Source organism: Zingiber officinale, chromosome 7A, assembly GCF_018446385.1.
Source record: "Zingiber officinale cultivar Zhangliang chromosome 7A, Zo_v1.1, whole genome shotgun sequence".
Taxonomy (NCBI): Eukaryota; Viridiplantae; Streptophyta; class Magnoliopsida; order Zingiberales; family Zingiberaceae; genus Zingiber; species Zingiber officinale.
This window is the reverse complement of record NC_055998.1, coordinates 16,861,123-16,882,719: the sequence shown is the minus strand read 5'-3', so window position 1 is coordinate 16,882,719 and position 21,597 is coordinate 16,861,123. Positions and strand designations below refer to the sequence as shown.

The window sequence follows — 21,597 nt, the reverse complement described above, 5'->3', positions numbered from 1 at the left end:
GGAACACATAATGGACTAGTGGTAGGGTTAATGCTCCAAGTCCTACCTTACAGGAACATTAGCAGACAACAAAGCGTACCAGTATTAATTATAAGGCTTTGGTGGAATGACAGCATCAGTGCATCGCAGCACTGCTAGAAATTGAATAAAAATATCAAATTATCTCTACGTGGATTGTTAGTTAGGGCAACAGACGTCGAGGTTAAGAGAGGACGGACGATCCTCAAATATTCTGAATCAGAGAAGAGTTATTGCTAGCTCCATTTCTTCTTGCAGTGCGAGTGCATCCCATGACATGGCCAATGTCAGTGCAGAGTTGAAAACCCACAGGATGGATTGGGAACGCATTCAATTCAATGCCCGAGACGTTGTGCATTCCAACGCACAAGATGAGTTATTGCTGGCTGCACTGTAGATTATTACACAATGGTAATATAACTCACTGGTGGTGGTCTGGACTGGTGGTTGTTGTGCCACAATCTGGTCCTCTTAAGCTTGATAGTGTTTGTTCTTGGGGCGCCATCAATAGCTACGACCTCTGAGTTTGTCTGAGCTAGTCAGCATATCCAAGCCATGCATGAATCACTTCGAGTGCCTTCCACTTCCCCTACTGAAGAATTAAGATCATAAACTCCACAAAAGTCATTTCCATTGGCCAGAATCGTCGGTGGCTATCATTAAGGCCTGATCTCGCAAGTCCACCAAATTGAATATTCACAAGTGGAGAGGCCTAGATTGGCTTTAAGGCATGATCTCACTGGCATTATATTGCCCATGATAGATATTGGTGCACATGGTGTGTGGGCACTTGGTTCTATCAGCCATAAATCTCTTCCGTGGAATGGTACTGATCAGTACCGATCCTGCTCGCGTGGACGGTGGGGGCCGCGCCGTTGCCACGTAGGTGCCCTTTCACATCCCTTAGGACGGTGTGGGGAAGTCATGCCATGTTCTCCCATGTGGTAGATTCCTATCAAGCCGTCGGCCGTCGATCTCGAGACCGAAAGCATCCGAGCCGTCCGTGACGAACTCCCCGTCTAACTCAAATGTTGCTTTTGGCCCACACCCACTTTTCTATGCCGGCTCCTTGATCACTAACCGCTGCTTCTTTCCATGAAAACTACTTGTGCAAGTAGAGCTGAAGGAATCAAGCCTCTATGTGTTGCCATGGTCATAGGCAAATCATACAAAGGGGTCATTGTGTTTGTGTTGTACGAAGCCTCTCGTAATTTACTTTTTCTCCAGATTACATGGGACAGTCCTGAAAACCTTGAGTTGAGGATTATTATCTTAAACTGCAATGATCATAGGCAAACCAATCCCCCCTAATCAATTATATAACTCACTATGCCAAAACTTGATGCAAAGAGGAGGTGGAAATGGACCTTTCATTCGCAAACTGTCTTCCCAGCATCCCATTTTATTATTAACACTTCACGTTAATGAGGGGCACGCATGAATAATGGCTCTTGCCTGCGGTTGAGAGAAGCAAGAAGTGGCCTATCTTGATCAACATAAATGCATGTGAACCACTAACCAACGAATTCTGCTTATATGTGCTTCTCGTCTACCTTTAGATTGCATAATAATAAAGAACAGTTTTTTACATTATTAAAATTATTATACATGAAATACTTTGCACAATTTCACCTTGCCATCTTTCAGACTCGATCGACTCATTAACCATTGATCTTGCCCAGTTTTTAGTCCCCGCAAACCATTCGACCCATTTGATTGCAGAACTAAATCATCTGTAAAAAAAAGTCAGGAAGAGTGGAAGTGCCCACTATATAACTGTTGAAATCAAGCTGGAATTGCGAGTTTTTTATTGATGGGTTTTAGACTGGATGCGGAAACTAATGACGAAGAGCCTAAAATTTTTCGACGAATGTAGACTCCGCGAGATCGATGGCTCGGGACAGAGCAGCAGCTTTGTTCTCGCATTCTTTCTGCTCTTCGTCAGGGTTGCTATCCGCTACAATGCCTGCTCCAGCTTGAAGATGAGCAACCCATTCTTGGCGCCTCTCATTATCCTTGTACGTGTACATAGTATTGTATCGGCCCCCAGTCGAAAATACTATGGTTCTGAGGGCAATTGCAATGTCCATATCGCCGTTAAATGAGACTCCTCCAAAGCCACCGCTGTACGGTCCTCGTCTTGTGACTTCCAGTTGATCAATTAGCTCCATGGCTCTTACCTGATTGCGAGCAAATCAATGTTAAAGGACTGAACTTTGAGATTTATGGAGTCCAGAGGATTAAAGAATCCAATAAGATTTACCATTCAAGTTAACTAAACAATGCAGGCAACCAGACATATATATAACAGGACACATCCAATGATGGTAAAATGTTGAGCTAACCTTAGGAGCTCCGCTGACAGTTCCCACAGGCAATGCAGCACGAAGAGCATCCCAGCAATTCAGATGATCAAATATCTCTCCGCTAACCTGTGAAAGTATTTGACGTCTACTTAATTCTCAAACTCAAAGTAGAAAAGAGTAAGCTTCGGACAAGTTTCACTGCAGAGTTGGAATCTTACCGTGGAACTGATGTGCATCACATGTGAGTATCTTTCGATGTTCATCAGTTTTTCCACCTTAACAGATCCAGGTTTTGAGACCTGTCACAATAAACATGTTAAAGCATGACCAATTGATTAAAAGAACATAAGGAGAAGGGGAAAAAAAATCACGCATATGGAAACGAAAACATACCCTTCCAACATCATTACGGCCCAAATCTACAAGCATGATGTGCTCTGCACATTGCTTTTCATCGTTTAGTAGCTGTTTTTCATGTAATTTGTCCTCCTCATCTGTTGTTCCTCTTCTGATTGTCCCAGCGAGAGGTCGGTTAATAATTTTCCCCTGCAAACAAAATAAGAACAGTTTGTCTATGTAAAGGAACGTTCAATTGCAGATTGTTGAAATATTGTCTGGAGTGTAAACAAAATACTCTGAAGTTAGGACAAACAGGACAGATAAGTATCAGGAGGTACAAACTAAATGGAAACAAAAGTAGAACATTATGTTCATGTATATGATTCACATTATAAACCAAATTCAAGACATATGAGGCAAAATGGTTACTATGCGTATTTAACAAGTAAGATATTCGAAGAGTCAGTTTAGTAAAGAGAACAATGAGATCAATGCTATATACAGAAAAATTAGTGCATACTGCTTTTATTCACAAAAAAGGGTAACAATCTGAGAAACCGAAATCATAGTACTTCATAAAGGAGTCACATAAATGTGCAGAAGCCACAAAAGCATAATTCAGTGGTTCGTCTAAAAAGAGTTTGATCCACCAAGTCAATTTCTCGTTGTTCAATTTAAGCATGACCAAAGGTAATTGAGGTTCTCATATAAGGAAGCACACTAAGATTGACCATCTTTTCAAGGATAGGATCATATTACATGAATTATCAAGCAAAAACAACAGTAATAAAGCAATTGTCATTGTTCTGACAGGGAAAAATAGCATGACCAGATATTGAGACAATAAAGACAAGGGAAGTAACTGAGAGCTATGAAGTCTGCATCTTAATGAACTTTATGTGCATACCTTCTTTACGCGAGTAAGAATTTCAGGGCTGGATGCTACAAGAACACATCCTCTAGCCTGGAAAAACATATTTCATATGATTATTCAGAAAAGGTAACAAAAGAAGCACAATAACTCACAAAAAGTGCAAGCATGGAAAATCAACACTAAAAGAAAATAATCAGCATGAAAACACTTTTAACAAACTTGAAACTTAGTTTGGAGATGAGAGCATAACGCACTTGTATGTAGGCCATGTATGGACTTGGATTCACAATTCTCAGTGAACGATATACTTCAAATGGAGATGCATATGTGCGCCGCTCAAACCGCTGACTCAAAACAATCTGAAAAATATCTCCTGCAAAGATGTGTTCCTTTGCCTGCAAAACTGCCGTCTTGTATTCTTCACTTGTCATTGATGACTTTGTTAAAGGATGGCCAAAATGATTAGTCGGGACTTTTATAGATCCAGCAGATAACCTGGGCCTGAAATATGAAATTGCAAAAAATGAGTATAAACAAAAAACATAAAGGTAAAAGAAGATAATTTATCCACCAAAATTATCAAACACAAATACTCACACTTTCCCAGTGTGCACCTTCGATAGAAAAACTTCCAAACAATTCTTCCCATCTTGGTAGGCTTCCTCTATTGAGGAGTATCGGTCTAGTCTTACCCAGTGAATCACATGTGCTTTCTGTGGCATAATAAAATAATAAACAAAAAAAGGTGGAATTTTGATGCATACTAGAAAGTGCTAATATTCAAAGAGGGAGAGATTCTACTAGGTTTGTGGTTACACATATTCAGGTATCATGAGCTTAAACAAATATACATCTTTAAAATTGCACCAAAAAATTGTGCAAACTAAATCTATTTGTGATACATAGTAAAGGTACTAAAATTTAAATTCTTGATTCTATATGGGCAATCATTGATCAACATTAGCCTGCAATAGACGAGGTAGGGAATACATATCAATCCTTATGGAGAGATGAATAAGGAATAAATAAAAAGGGAAAATCATGGATGAAGAAAGACAAATTTTTTGCTTCTAGAATGCAGCCGCAAGGTGCAACAGGATAAAGAAGAAATCTAAAACTCATGAATGAGTCGAGTAAAACAAAAAATAAGAAAATAAAAAAAAACTCCTAATATTTTACATCTCTAAGACATCCTTAAAAATTAATAACACAAAACCTGTCACATGACCTCACAATGTGCCAGACAATGTTTCAGAAAGTATGTGCAAGCGGTATGTGGTCAATCTGTTGCATAGTGTAGAGGCAGTTATTAGGCTGTACAAAAGGTACCTTTTCCACATGGTCAAACACTATGACGTCATTGTACAGTCCTAATTGGATATCTGGAAGGTTTCTATCATCCTTAGGAGAACCTGAGAATGGAAGTTTTTTCTTCTCTTGGTATCGCATGGTATCGTAGGAAAAGTAGCCAACCCATCCACCTGAGAAAAATAGCATGCACTCATGTAACAGCATTGAAGAGGCTTTTCCAACACATTTACATACATCTCCCATAATTCTAAAGTGAAAATCAGCAAGAAGAAAAGCAGAGGTAGTGCTACAAACTTCAGACTGCTCAATGAAAACTTGATTGCCAAAAAAGAACTAGAGTTTAGAGACAAGGGATAACCATGATAGAACTAGTAAAAACATAGTTCTAGGAATGAACTCAATCCAAAATGAGGCATATAGTTCATGATAACTGAATATATAACAAGCAACTAATGCATTCGTTTTACTGAAAATGACTAATGTTAAAGAGACCCAAAATGTGAGGAATTGACAGGTCTTTGGCTAAGTTGATTCCTGTCCTTGAAGGAATATTCTGGGGACAAAAATGTCTGGAAAGATAAACACTAAAAGTAGAAGTTTATCTATTGCCCTTCAAGATGTTTCTTTTTCTGGGAAGCGGAGGAGAATCAGCCATGAAAATGCTTTTAAAAAACAAAAGTTTACATCAAAGGCTGGCCCTCATCTCTTTTCCTTAATCTCTCTTTTCCCCCCTCAATCTCTCCTATAAATCCATTTTCTATTTTATCTAAGCAGTTTCTGACATGCATGAGATGATTATCCTACAAAGCAGTCTGAGTTTTAGAACAGATAATAATTGGTCTTTGATCCTCATAACGAGTGTTTCTTATATGAAACAGGTTTGTGATATTTACCTGAATATGTAGCTTAACTTTTAACACGACGGACTGGGATTTTTAAAATTGTACGATTGGAACTTGTTGACATTCAAGTCATTAACACCAGAAAAGTAAACACAAGCACTATAATATCAACCTGCTGTTTCATCAGGAAGGGACGTTTGATCAGAAAGAGAAACATACCACAAAAACTATCAGGAAGTTCATCGATCGTCTGCGGGCTCCAACCCTCCATGATACGCTTTGGAATCTCCATAGGGTCATCGACAATCTCTTCTGTCATTCGTCCTTCCTCATGATCCATAACAGAGACCATGTTCTCCCTGACCACAATCTCCATCGCTGGATGAGCTCCGACAACACTATAACGCCCCTGATTAGAGAAAATGTTTAACAACGAGGACGAAGGCAACCCATAGAGACAGCATAGAGGCAAATCTTACCACATTATTCCCCCGGGAACCTTGCTCCACTGACTCAAAAAGAAAGCTCGGTACTTCGTAGTCACCCTCCTTCACGAGACAACGATAGGCCACGACCGGCGTCAGCTGGTCGCTGAAAATGCAACGGCGAAGAGGCACCAAATTGCCAATCTTGGCAGCCTCAGCGAACTTAAAGGCTTCATCTTTTTCAACTATACGAAGAAACAAAAACCGATCATGATTAATAAATTTGAATTAACGCTCCCCTAGGAATATCTGGAGCGTGGGTACCTGTTTCCTGCACCGAGGAAAGAGAGATGGCCGAGCATTTGATTGAGGGAGCCAACGAAGAGAAACGACGGAATTGGATTCCTTTCTGACAGGACGCGGCGACGGCAGAAGGGAACCGGAAAGGCGGGGACCTTTGTTGACGGCGTAGGCTCAGCAACTGTGAGCAGGGAGAGAAGGTGACAGCTTCCATTGATCGTTAACTCCCCGCGCCTCTTAGGAAACAACGATATCTGCAACATATAAAGAAAGCCGAAACTCAAAATCTTATTAGATCACATCACCAACATTTAAAACGTCATCTAAACTAATAAACACGAAGGAAGAAATGGACAGGGCAAGAAACATGAGGAAAATAGAATAGTGATTGTCCTAAGCCAAAAACACGTGAAAGACCCCACCTTTCGTCCGGAAGAGCAATGCAAGGGGCTCCCATGGCCGGGAGGGGGCTTTATAACGCGAAGAAGACGAAGGGCGCCAAACGAACCGAGCCAGGGAAGGGAAATCCGAGGCGGGTCCCACCGCCGGAGTTGCGGCGGTTCCGTTCGAAAGGCAGCTTTCCCAGGAACTGAATCCTCGAGAGGGTTAATTTGAGTCCTGACACGGTAGGTTCCGACTCTCGCCGAGGGAAGAGTAGAGGACGATGATGATCTCCACCGTCCATCCACATCTCGGTTTATCCTGGCCAATAAATTAAAAAAAAAAGATAATTAAACAACTTATTATTTACTTTCTAAAATGTCGCCCTTTACTCATGTTCCCGTAATAGAATTTACGTGCCCTCATCTATGGCACAGTAGCTAAGACGTAACTAAGAAGAAGATAAAGCTAAGTGTCACATTAGCACGTGGGTTGATGTTGAATTTAATAAAAAAATTTAGACAATCCTGATTCGACCTAAAATAATTTTAATTGCATCTACAATTTGTTGGATGGTAAAAGCAGGTTATAAAAGAAAATTAAAAAAATAATAGAATTTACTTTTATGAGATATTTTATTATTATTATTTCTCATGAATATCAATGCTACTTCTAAAATAAATAGTTCTTTTAAGATTAATGAGTACTTTTCAATTATAGTTTCAAAATAGTCCTTTTAAATTTATTTTTTTAATTAAATAATAGGGTTCAAAATTATTTTAAGAATACACTAATAACATTATATATTGTTAATTTAAAATTATTTTTTAATTTGGATTATTGCTCTCAAATCATTTATATTATCTTAATTTAGATTATTTGCTATGAGGCCTTTAAATCGCACTTCAATATAGACTTATTGCTTTTCTATCTTCAGATTATATATTTTTGAATCAATCCACTAGGAATGAGTAAAAATGTGAAAAGAAAAAAAATTAAATTAAACGAACTGAATTTAAAAATTGAGTTCCATTAATTAGTTTCCAGTTCGATTTTGATTTTAAATTGTATAAATCAGTTAAACCGAATAAATTAAATAAAAATATTAATTTAATTAATTTTTTATTAAAAAAATATAATTAAATAAACAAAATTTTATTTTTTAATTGAAATCGAAACCGAATAAGGTTTTAAAATTTTGATTAATTTAATAAAAATCAAATTAATTGATATTTTATTAATTCGATCGATTCAATTTTCATAAAAAAATTTGATCGGTTAAATTGATTTAAAAAAATTTTGATTTAATTAATTTTTAGTTTATTTAATACGGTCGATTTGATTTTGATGGAGTACTTAGTCTTACATTTACTAATTTAATATTTTAGTAAACTATAAATACACTAAGCCTTTACTTTAAAGGAACTGAATTTAAAAATTGAGTTCCATTAATTAGTTTCGTTCTATTTTGATTTTAAATTTTATAAATCAGTTAAACCGAATAAATTAAATAAAAATATTAATTTAATTAATTTTTTATTAAAAAATTTAATTAAATAAATAAAATTTTATTTTTTAATTAAAATCGAAATCATATAAGATTTTAAAATTTTGATTAATTTAGTCAAAAATTGAATTAATTGATATTTTATTGATTCCATCGATTTTCTTAGAAAAATTCGATGGATTTAAAATTTTTTTGATTTAATTAATTTTTAGTCTATTTAATTCGCTCAATTTGATTTTGATCGAATACTTAGCCTTATCAACTAAGGCATCTATTCATTTTTATGTATTTACAAATATAATATTTAATTAATTTTATATTTAATGTACTAAACAAAATAATATAAAATACATTTATTAATTTAATATTTTAGTAAGCTATAAATACATAAGCTTTTAATAAATAGGTAAATACGGTAAGTAAATAAATAAATAAATAAAAATATAATTTTACTTTGTGTTTTTTTATTTTTTTTATTTTTTTAAATTGTACACTCAATACAAATTATTATTTTTCTTTATTACATGACTATTAGGGGTGTAAATGAGCCAAGCCGCTCGTGAGCTATTCGAACCTCGATTCGATAAAAGTTCTTTTGAGCTCGTTTAATGAGGCTCGTTAAGATAAACAAACTAAGCTCAAACTTTACAATATTCGGCTCGTTAGATCGTGAATATGTTCGTTAAGCTCATAAATCAATTTTTAAATAAAAATAATAATAGTTTTGATATTGAATTTATAGATTTTACACTCTACTTATGAAAAATATAGACAAATATATTAAATTTATTTATTAGAATAAAATTATAAATTTTAACAAGAATATTATAATTTTTAAAAAATATATAATTTAATTTTAATGAATATTTAAATTTATAATTTATAATTTATATTTATTAAGCTCGTTTAGACTAGATAAAAACTCGAATAAACTCGTGAGCCATGAATATATTCGTTAAATAAAGCTCGAGTTCGGTTCGATTATAAACGAGTCAAACTCAAACATCCAAGAGTTCGACTCGACTCGACTCGATTACACCCCTAATGATTATCCAATGTTATTGGTGGTTACTTGTTAGCAATGACGATTTTGTGCGTTGCTAAGCTAATGTAAAATATTCGATGTGATCTTTATCTTACCTCATATTAGGTCGGTTTCACGTGAGCAATATAATTTTTTGTTTCAATAAAATTTCATCGATATATATATATATATATGCGTAAATTTTTAAAAATTTTCATCATAAATCTTAAATATTATACTCTAAATTTTAAATTCTAAATACTAAGAAAAGAAATTACGCCCCCTAAATACTATAACATGAATACTAAACTCTAAATTCCAAATCCTAAATCTTAAATTTAAGCCCAAAGATTTAAAAAAAAAAAAATACTCACCCTAAGTACTATATAATATATACTTTATAAGCATCTAACTTTTTTATTATTTTAATTTTTTTAGTTTGAACAATATAGTCCAATTTCTAAACCCTAAAGGTAAAATCTAATTGATTTAACCTTAAGCTAAAACAAATGAAATACGCTCATAATAATTGAGGCGCCTCGAATGATTCGAGGCCCCTGAAAAATGAAAAAAAAACATATGATAACAATTGAGGCTTATCCTGCACATTCCTGGACGACCCTTATAGGTTTGGACGCCCGGATGCTCGCCCGAGTGCCCTGATTCTCAAAAGTGAATAGGGGTGATTGGGCGAGCATCCGAACGCCCGGACCTATAAGGGTTGCCTAGAAATGTGCAGGGTAAGGATGTACATGGTATCATTTCTCTCTCTATCTCCCTCTCACTATATATATCTATATATATAACCAAATGTTATCATGCTCATCCACGATGAGTGACCACAAATTTTTTAAGTTCCCGATTATGCCAATAAAATTTTATCTTTAGAGTTTAGGAATTGAGTTATAGTTTTAAATAAAAAAACTCAAATCGAAAAAATTCAAATTGGAAAAAAAGTTTAGGTGCTCACGAAGTGTGCAAGGTAAGATGTACAAAAATGATATGTTGTTCGATGCCTCTGCGCAATTGTGAGTGATGCGCTTATGTGGCATTGCCAGCTCAATTTCTTTATATTATTAAAAAAATATTCTCTCTCCCCTTCTGCCCTCTATTCAAAACCCCGCCCTCGACTTTTAATCTCTTGACTTTCCTATATCTAAATTTCCCTCGCTCTACCTCCTTCCTTCGTCGCAATCTTCCGCTCCATATCGCTCTTGCCGACAAGCAAAGCAAAGGCGCTGCAAGCTTAAGCAGCTGCATGCTTGTTCTCAAGCTGGCTGGAAGCTCCCCAAACTTTCACCATAAATATAGTTGACATTGCTTTGCTTAGCACCCCTCTCCATTGGCAATCATAAGTCTTTCCACTTCACTCTCTATTTTTCAGCTCTGTACAATATTTTTTATTAAGCTTTATCCTACAACGTTCAAGCCCTAACTGCTACAACATGTAGCAACTACTTGGACAGTCCAAACAACATTTTCTTATCATTTTTTATTATATAATTTGCAGGGAACTTGTCAAACATCATTTCCCACATTTCATAACCAATGGTAAGTCGTTTTATTTTAAATTGTAATTCCCTCTAATCCTAATATATTATTAGGATTTATGTTATAACGTATAAGCATGATGTATGCTACTATATGTAGCAGTTACTTGGACATTTAGCTACAACAACGCATAATAATTACTTGGACATCTAGCTGCAACAACGTATAATAGTTACTTAGATATTTAGCTACAACAATGTGTAGGAGTTACTTGGAGAGTTAGCTATCACAACGTGTAACACCTACTTGAACATTTAACTGCTACAATGTGAAGCAGCTACTTGGATAGGTAGCTGCTACATGTTGTAGTAGCTACTCTGACATTTAGCTGCTACAACGTTCAACAACTACTTAGTAAGTCATTCCATTTTAAGTTGTAATTCCCTTTAATCCTAATATATTATTTTTTACGTGTTTTAAATAATCTATTTAATTAATATAAGGGAAAATATATGTTGTCTTTATTAGACGTTAGCCAGGTGTTTATGACACCTGGATAGAAGCATCAACACAAGTTAATCATTTTAAGGGCACTATACACTAGTCCTTCGAGAGTAAAAAGGATGTGTAAGAGCTTTTGAAGCCTACAACATATAATCTTACAATTTTAATAATCCTTTTTTGATAAAATTTAAATTTTTTGTTATATAATTTGTTGGAAACTTGTCAATTTAAGTTATTTCAATTTCCCACAATTGATTAGATGGTAAGTCATTTCAATTTAAGTTGTAATTCCATCTAATCCTAATATATTATTAGGATTTATGCTATAATATAAAATCCTTCACTGCTACAACGTGTAGTAGTTACTTGAACAGCTAGCTGCTACACATTGTAGTAGCTACTTTGATAGCTAGCTGCTATATGTTGTTGCAACTATTTGGATAATCTAAACAACCTTTTCTTACCATTTTTTTGGTTATATAATTTCCAGGAAACTTGTCAAACATCATTTCCCATAATTTATTTGATGGTAAGTCATTTCAATTTAAGTTGTAATTCCCTCTAATACTAATATATATTATTAAGATTTATGCTATAACATACAAGTCCGATGTCTACTACTACGTAGCTACTTGGACATTTAGCTGCTACAACATATAGCAACTACTTAGACAGTTAGCTGCTACACGTTGTAGCAGCTACTTGGTCATTTAGTAGTTACAATATGTAGCAGCTACTTGGACAAGTAGCCGTCATACGTTGTAGTAGCTACTTGGACATTTAACTACACAACATACAGTAGCTACTTAGACATTTAGCTACTACAACGTGTAACAACTACTTGGTAAATCGTTTTATTTTAAATTTCAATTCCCTCTAATCCTAATATATTATTTATACGCGATTCTAAATGATATATTTAATTAATATAGGGAAAAAATATTTGTTATCTTTATTGGGTGTCAGTCGGGTGTTTATAACACCTAGACAGAAGCATCTACTCAAGTTAATCATTTTAAGGGCACTTTACACCAGTCATTTGAGAGTAACAGGATGTAATAAGATCTTTAGAAGCACATTTTGATAAAAATCTAGCACTTACCTCCTTTACATCGAGAGGAAAAGAAAGTTCATGTCCATCCTCAAATATAGTATCTGTTGGATCGATACGCATGTGAGAGGGGGAAGGGGTAGGGTTGTAAATGAACCAAGCGTTCGTGAACAAGCTTGGTGTTCGGCTTGGTAAGAGCTTATTTATGTTTGTTCAATATACATAAGATTAATTAAATAAACAAGCTTGAACAGTTCGTTAAGCTAAACAAACAAGCTTGAACACATATGTGTTCAGCTCGTTAACATTCGTGAACAATGTTCGTGAACAATGTTCACAAACTATATTCATTAATAAAACTCTTTTCAATATGTTAAATAAATAATAAAATAAAATAAATAAATTTAAATTATCAAACTAAATAATCAATCAAACAACTAAAAGTTTCAAACAATCAAATAGGTTTGAATTGATAGCTTGATAACATCTAAACGAACTAAGCTCGAACCAATCTCAAACCAAGCTCAAGCCAATCTTGAATTGAGAGCTTGATAACATCTAAACAAACCAAGCTCAAGCCAAGTTTCAAACAAGCTCAAGCTCAGAAAAAATAAACCAAGTCAAGCTTGAACACTCATTTCAAAAGCTTGGTTCATTTTAATCTCGACTCGGCTCGGCTTGGTTATTTTATCAAACAAGCTTGAACACTTCAAAGCTCGGCTCGACTCAACTTATTTACAGCCCTAAAATCACGTGGTTTTGAATTTTTTTTCTTTTCAGTTTTGAAATAAGTACTCAGCCGAAAAACATAAAAATAAAAAGCAAGTAAAAGGACCAGTTCGGTTTTACTTGATTCAGAGCCTTTAGCAACTCTTACTCCAAGACCTAGGTTCCGCAGAGCTATTGATGGGTAATCTACTAATAACCTCTTTCAGAACTGTCAGAAGAGGGGATCGAATACAAAAAAGAATCGGAAGAGTGTAACAAGCTACACTTTCCATTTAGAGAAATTAAGTATAAAACTTAAGCTTTGTTACCAAATACTTTTGTAAATAGTCTGCTCGAACTTGGTGTTTGGAGGGCTTCTCGGTGGTAGTTGGGCATAGTAGAGTCGTAGTATGGCAGCAGCAGGAAGCTGGAGTAGTCTGAATGTCAATCAGACACATAGAAGCTCGTACATGAGTTGTTCTTAAATGCTTGGTTGAGACACCCTTATAAAGAGTGTGGAAGACACCTTCTATAGTTTTGAAGGTGCCTTCCATAGGCAAAAATCTATTGCAAACTCGTTGCTCCTTATTATCGACTCATTTTGAATTCCATCCATTGGAAGGTGCTTTCCATAGTATCGAAGGTGCCTTCCATGAACAGTACTGAAGGTACCTTCCAATACTTGAAGGTGCCTCGGGTACTGTTCACCCAAGGTATTTTTGTTCCTTTTGCCCTGCAAGTTAGGTTAGTTCAACACGACAATATCTAACTTGCAAAACAAAGTTAGTACAATAATAATATGATTAATTTATGGCTTAGGCCATATCCTCTAGACCAGGATCTAGTCAGAATCACAATTTAGGTTTTTGAAATGGACTTGAATTAGATCGACGCCTACTGTCCCCTTAATCAGAATACGTCCTCACTTAGTCACTTTTCTCGAGTGACTTACCTTCACTTATCGTGTGTCAAGTTATCTCCTTGACATCAATCTGATCCACGGATCTTTCTGCTAGAATTGTACATTCGAACTTCCTCCCATCGAAAATTGAACATCCCGATCTTCTGCCGGAATTTCACATCCAGACTTCCCTCCTACCAAAATACCACATCTGGACTTTGTCACTCGGGAATTGCACATCCTACCTGGATTTCTTGCCTGGTGTCAGGCCTTCTTGACCCGTCAAGTTATTCAACCCTATACACCCGATAACAAGGTTAGATCACGATAATACCTAACTTAACTCACTTGTCATTCATCAAAACCTGAGTTAGACCGTTAGTGAAAATTACACTAACAATTTTCCCTTTTTGATGCAATGACAACCTAGGTTAGTGTTAGTTAGAGCCCTAGAGCCAATCATTTGATGATTGTATGGACTCATTGTATCATATTCTTGTATATTAATAAAGGCATTTGTTTGGTTATTATACTTATTTGTATTAGTGCCAAATAGACTAAGTATAATAGCGTCCTTGAGTAGAAGGTTCATACCTATATCAATCGATTAGTTGAATCGATAGTGAGATGATATAGGGAACACAACTCTAAATCATTCCTAGTCAAGTATTAACATTCAGGGACAATGTTAATACAATAAGACTAGCATGTAGGTCAGCTCGATGACTTGATCTCACAAGTCATGGATATAGAGATATCAAGCTGACACATGGGTATGCATTAGAGAATGTATACTGAATGACCCGCCATGAGAAAGTATCATGGATCGTTATATGAGTGTCATATACTTTCTCATGTGGCTATTAGTATGACTATTAGTCCTTTGACCTGAAGTCACCATGGATCCCTACATAAGGAGTTATGTACTTTGGTTTCGTCAAACGTCACCCGTAACATGGTGGACTATAAAGGCGATTACTGGGTATGTAACAAATTATGCAGAGGGATGTGAGTGATGTAGATGGGATCTATTCCTCCCATATGACGGGAGCGACATCAATATTCTTGATAGAATTAGACCACGAAGTGCATGGCCATGCCCAAATGAGTCAACATTAGATGTTGAACTCATTTGATCGAGTGAGTTTACTTGGAGTTCAAGATTTAGATTGATTAGAGGATGACACGGTCTATGCCTCACATTGATCAATCTAGATGTCAAGGATAGAAGGACAATGTCACATATTGTGAGGAGTCACAATTAGTAGTCACAAGGTGATGTTGGATCTCAACATTCTTGTAACTTGGGTAGCAATGATGTATTGCTAGATGCCGCTCATTGCTTATGTTTCTAAAGGAGTTTAGGAGCATTGCCAACGTTACAAGAACCTATTGGGTCACACACAAAGAACAAGTGGATGGAGATTAGGTTCATATGATGAACCAAGAGGATTAGATTCATTTGATGAATTAAATTGGATTAAGAGTAATCCAAATTGGGCTAGCTTGAGTTAGACTCAAGTTGATTCATGTGTTCAATAAGTCTAATTTAGATTCATTGAATCAATGTAATTAAATGAATTAGATTCATTATATTAAATTGGCTTGAATTAAATGGTTGGATTATATCAACCATGAGAGAGATTAAGTCAAGTTTGACTTGACTTGAGAGGAAGAGGAAGAGTCAAGTTTGACTTGACTTTGCCACATCATATGTGTGACTTGGCATTAAGTAGCCAATGATGATGTGCCATATCATCATAGTTAATACATGATTATGCCACCTAATGGAAGTTACACTTCCTTCTTTGTTTTAATGTGGCCGGCCACATTAATGAGAGTAATTACTCTCATTGTGGCCGCCCACTCAAAATGAAGGGAATTGATGTTTTTCATTATTATTGTGATTAACTCCTTCTTCTTCCTCCTTGGGTGGTCTCTCTTCTCTCCATGGTGCTGTTGCCGTGAGGTTCCAAGAGTGGAGAGGGTGATTTGAGTTCCCAAAAGTAGAAAGGGTAAGTGAAGGTCACATAGAAGAGTGTTCTTGGTTTTTATCCTCTCTTCTTTGATCTCCTTTCTTCTTTCATTCCATCCGAGAGCCCTAGAAAGTGCTAGCACACTTGGGGTCTCTCTTCTCCATCCTTGAGTGCTAGAGAGCACTCCTTGTTCGTGTGGATATCACTAGAGAAATATCTACCTTAATACTTTGGAGATCCGACACGTACCTTGGACGAGCGGGAATTTTGCGAGGGCACGCTTCAAAGGTAAAAGTTCTTAACACATAGATCTAGGAGTAGATCTAAAGGTTTTGAAACTCGTACTTGTATTTCGTTTGTTTTTCCTTGCACGGATCTACGACTTTGGGTGATTCAGGGTTTCCGCGACGCGAAAAGCGATTTTCGCGGCCCGAAAAACCCAACAGTTAGAGTTAGGAAAAGATATGCAAGAATGAATACTAATGACATGATTCAAAAGAACTTAAAATTAAGTAATTTAAATTTTTATTTTATGTTCTTGATCATTTTATGATTAAGATTTTTAAGATTTAGTTTATCTTTTTCTTACTTAATCCTTATCCTCCCCTTTGACATTCATAAAAAATAATGTAAATAAACATATTAAATTATAAAACTTGTAACAAAACTTTAGTAAGTATAGAACTTAAAAAATTTGCAGGTTTTATAGGAGGGCAGATTTAATATAATTCTTAAAGAACTTTTCAAAACTTTTAAAACAGGTTTCAAAATGTTGAAGAAAACAAGTTATTTTGCAAAACTTTAAACTATGAAAGAAGTTCAAAGTGTTTTTTTAAAGAAATTTTGCTAGGTAAAATAAGTTTGAAAGTATTAAAACCCATTTAACATTTCTGATTGGTCAAAAAAAATTTAACATTTTGAAAATTGACTTTGAAAAATAAAACATTTTGTACAAATAAATTTTACAAGAATTATACAAAATAGATTAAAAAATATTTGTTAAAATAATAGTTTGTCCGAAAGGTAAAATTCTAATAGTTCAAAACTCCTTTTTGAAAAGTTTTACAAAGAATTTGTCTAAGTAAAATAGATTTTTCAAAGTAGAAAAACACATGAAAAAATGAGACTTTTTGCAAATCAAGCATCTAAAAGGTATTTTTGAAAGTAATTTTGAAAGCGATTTTTGCAATAAGTATTAGGAAAGGATATAAATTATTTTAAATTTTTTTTCAAATATCCTCCCCCTGAACCTGATATATTTTAAAAAATATTCATCTAAAAATTTGGCCCTACATGTCTAACCGTTAGTTACTAACTAACTATCAGAATATAGCAATAAATATATCCAGTTAGTGTTTAACTAAATGAATTATTTAACCTGATCACTGTAATTTTGGTATTTTTCACCCAAATTTGTATTGATGCACTGATTTAAGCATTTGAAGTCCAGACAATAGACCTATGCATCTCATGTTATTCTATGTTGTTGAATACACAATCAAGGTAGACCTAATGTGCTTGTGAGATGCTTGTTACTTAGATCTATAGCAACATGCTTTCTATGGATTTGATATAGTCTAAGGCCAAAATTAATTTTAACATACTAAGAAATGAGAATTTTTAAAAAATATAAGTAAAAAAATTTCCTAGAATTTGAAAATTATTTTAAAAATAGCAATCCTAGTCTAAAAGGAAATTTCCTTGGTTATCCAAAATAAAGTGGTCAAAGAGTAGCCAACTATATAGATCAAGTTAAACAGATATACAATGTATTACAATGCGCTAAATATAGTTAGGTCTGGTCATCATCAGCAGATGAAGGTGGGGACTGCTCAAGTACTCGCAATGACGAAAGAATTTGTTGAAATTCGATGATCATCTCATCCTGGAGAGAAGTAAATCCGGTGATCATCTCCCTCAGAGAGTGATGAATTCGTCCGAGAATGACTTCTAGATCTGTGTTGAAGACTCCTTAAGTCAAGCAAGTCAATTCTTGATAGATAGCGAGGTCGAGGGTTGAGTCAAAGTCGAGGGTTGAGTCGGAAGAGGTCCAAAGAGCTCCTCAGCCATAATGCTGGCATCTCCTTCCCCTCGACTGGAATGATAGGTGGGAAATCTTCCTCAACCTCACCTGGAATGTCTGGCCGCGGTCCCACTCTCTAAACTAGTCCCTCTTGAGCGATGCCGTCTATATGCACTAATGCAAGTTGGCGCTGACCAATCTCATCATATGCGCTAAGGGAAGTGGACATACCCTTGGTCATATCTACCCCTATGGTCGAAAATATATAAGTCAAAACATGATAGTAAAACATATTAACCTATCACCTAGTGATGAGACTAGATATATGGATGACATTCTGAAACATATATAATGCAATGTTGATATCTAGGCATTGACATAATGCATACAAAAAAAAAAGTGGGAAGGTTGCATCATCGCAACATCGCGAGATGCGATCGGTAAAATGTACGTAGTCAGGAGTCAGGACTCGATACAGGACATAATCCTGAACCTTAAAAGAGAGCGACCTGAAGTCAGTCACAGTAGGTCGTCTCTCCTCCCAAAAAAATACATTTGGATAGTATCCAATGTAATATGGGAGTAGGATTCGCCAAATGACAAATCCTTATTAGGGTAACACAAAAAATGGACATGCAAACCTCCTAAAGCCTAAATTATCATACAATAGAAGTGTGAGAACCTAAAGGCCTTACCACCCACTCTGGTAGAATATGTCAGGTCGTCGATCTTAACTAGGTTGTTGTAAAACTAGGCATACAAGTCTAAGTTTACTGAATGACTATAATAAACTAGCCTATCTAACTGATAATCATCAATAACATCTATGATAGGGGCATCGCATCGGGTAAAGAATGATCTACTCAGAAACCTAGATTTAAGTGCAATATATGAATACTCTAGGAAATTTAGCCTAAATCGTTTAGTGAAAATCTAGCATCAGCAGACGGGATACTGTTGGGACTGTGATGCCCGCTAGAGGGAGGGGGGGGGGGGGCGAATAGCGTCTCGTCGCTTCGTCGGTTGCTTCTTCTTGATAATATGTAGCGAAATATTAATACAAACACAACCAATGCTAACTCAAGGATTTACTTGGTATCCACCTCAAGAAGAGGTGACTAATCCAAGGATCTACACACCGAGAACACACCTCCACTATGAAACCCTCCTTCTCGATCGCAGCCGAAGGCAGAGAAGCCTTACACAAACACCTCACAACAAGAATCACTCAAACAAGAAGAAAATACACAAGGGTATAAAATAAAACCTCTCCTTGCTTGATCTTGCTGATGTAGGTTGCCTCTTGAACCTTGGAGATGCACCCCAAGAGCCTTCAAGAACTGGCGGTGAAGATCGGAAGAAGCTCGGTGAAGATCGCATGAAAAGTCACAGGAAGAACGCAAAGCTCTAGCGAAGAAAACGCTCCGCCCAGACTTTATACAGTGCTCCCAATTGATCCAAATTAGTCCCAATTAATTGCCACGTCACATCTGCACAATCCTAGCAGTCCATTGCTCGTTTCCTACTCAACAGTCACTTCCCAATCGATCGACCGATTGATTGGGACCATCTGAATCGATCGGCCGATCGATTCAAACCCATTCTGTGCTCTTGCGTCCCGCGAGAGCTTCTCCTTCCCAATCGATCGCCCGATCGATTGGGAAAGCTTCTGTGCTTGCGAGTAATGCTCCCAATCGATCGGCCGATCGATTGGAGTCATCCCACACTCGCAGCACACTCCAATCGATCGACCGATCGATTGAACACTCGTTCAATTGATCGACCGATCAATTGGACACTGGTTCAATTGATCGACCGATCAATTGAACACCCTGAACTTGCCTCAAACTCAAGTTCAAGGTCCCAAACCCAACTCCGGGTCAACCATGACCTGTTGGGTATCCATGCCTAGCATTTGGCCAACACCTGACCGACCTCGAACTAGCCTTCTAGCCTCCTCCATCAGCCATACGTCCCTTGGGTATCTCTCATCCTTCACGCCTTGCCTTCAGGAGCTTCCTTCGGCCTCATCCTAGTTGTCGGATTATACACCACACTCGATTAACCTCGAACTAGCCTTCTAGCCTCCTCCATCAGCCTTGCGTCCCTCGGATATCTCCCATCCTTCACGCCTTGCCTTCAGGAGCTTCCTTCGGCCTCATTGTAGTTATCGAGTTCTCCTTGACAAGTCACACTAGGACTTACCTTGCCAAGACCACATGCTTGGACTTTCAACCTTTGCTAAGATCACACTTGGACTTTCCAAATTGCTTGGCTCCTCACCAGGACTTTCTCTCTTTACCAAGATCACACTTGGACTTTTCAATTGCCTGATCTCACTTATCAGGACTTTCACCACCAAGTCTAGTCAACACTAACCTACAAAGATTTTCACTCTTGCTAACCTTCCTGTTGGACTTACCTTTGCCTAATCTTCAATTAGGACTTTCCCAGTCAAATCTCCTGTCAACCTTGACCTACTTGACTTCTCTCTTGCCTACCCTCAAGTTAGGACTTTCCCGGATGCTTAAACTCTAGTTAGGACTTTCCCATTGTCTAAACTCCAGTTAGGACTTCTCCACTACCTAACCTCCAGTTATGACTTCACCACTACCTAACCTCCAGTTAGGACTTCACCATTGCCTAATCTCCAGTTAGGACTTCACCACTGCCTAACCTCCAGTTAGGACTTCTCCACTGCCTAACCTCCAGTTCGGACTTCCAGACACCTAACCTCCAGTTAGGACTTACCCAGTCAAGTCTCCTGTCAACACTGACCCACTTGACTTGTCTTTTCATCAACCTGGTCAATCCCTTGACCATCTCCATAATCGGACGATTGCTCCAGCAATCTCCATACATTGTCAAACATCAAAACTCAATTCCCGACTCAAGCTTGACCCAACTCAAGCTTAGTCAAACTGGTCAAACATGACCTAGGGAAGTTGCCCCAACAATCTCCCCCTTTTTGATGTTTGACAATTCCTCTAAGTTAGGCTAAATCTCATAGCCTTAACCTCTCCTTTATACCAAGGCTAAATCCCATAGCCTTAATCTCTTCTTTATACCAAGGCTAAATCTCATAGCCTTAATCTCTTCTTTATACCAAGGCTAAATCTCATAGCCTTAATCTCTCATGACAAAGCATGAATGAAGGTTTCCTTCATTCTCTCCCTTTCCTAGAGGGCAAACTCCCTCTGCTTGGGATGAAGGCCTAACTGAACCTTCCATTCTCCCCCTTTGTCACATATCAAATCAGAAAATAAACTCTTCTTCATAAGAGTTAACTCTGCATTGTTTACAACCTCACATGTTGTTAACAACCCCATAATGAAGATCTCATATTCTTCATTGCCGCCAATGCTCCCCCTTGAGCTCTACTTCACTCCACAATGCTCATCTGAGAGCATTCGTCAACTTCCCAATGAAACTCCCATTCATTATATTTAATGCTCCCCCTTGAGCAGTAATCGTCTTCACAATGCTCAATTGAGAGCATTTTCCACTTTACCAATGAAGGTTCGATCCCCCTCATTGAACCCAATGCTCCCCCTTGAGCAAACATCTACTCCAAAATGCTCATATAAGAGCATTTAACATCCTAGCAAAGAAGATA

General features: G+C 36.7%; 1 protein-coding gene across 1 annotated transcript; it reads right to left on the bottom strand.

Annotated features, from left to right (window-relative positions):
* Window positions 1-1,567: 1,567 nt before the first annotated feature.
* On the bottom strand, window positions 1,568-7,034 carry LOC122001061 (anthranilate synthase alpha subunit 1, chloroplastic-like). Its single transcript, XM_042555632.1, has 12 exons — window positions 6,838-7,034; window positions 6,440-6,669; window positions 6,170-6,360; window positions 5,910-6,099; window positions 4,867-5,018; window positions 4,135-4,250; window positions 3,792-4,038; window positions 3,571-3,627; window positions 2,718-2,870; window positions 2,543-2,623; window positions 2,364-2,450; window positions 1,568-2,198 (listed from the first exon to the last, which is right to left on the bottom strand). The coding sequence occupies exons 2-12, from the start codon at window positions 6,627-6,629 to the stop codon at window positions 1,872-1,874; spliced, it is 1,791 nt and encodes a 596-aa protein (XP_042411566.1). The 5' UTR covers window positions 6,630-6,669; window positions 6,838-7,034; the 3' UTR covers window positions 1,568-1,871.
* Between the last annotated feature and the right edge of the window lie 14,563 nt (window positions 7,035-21,597).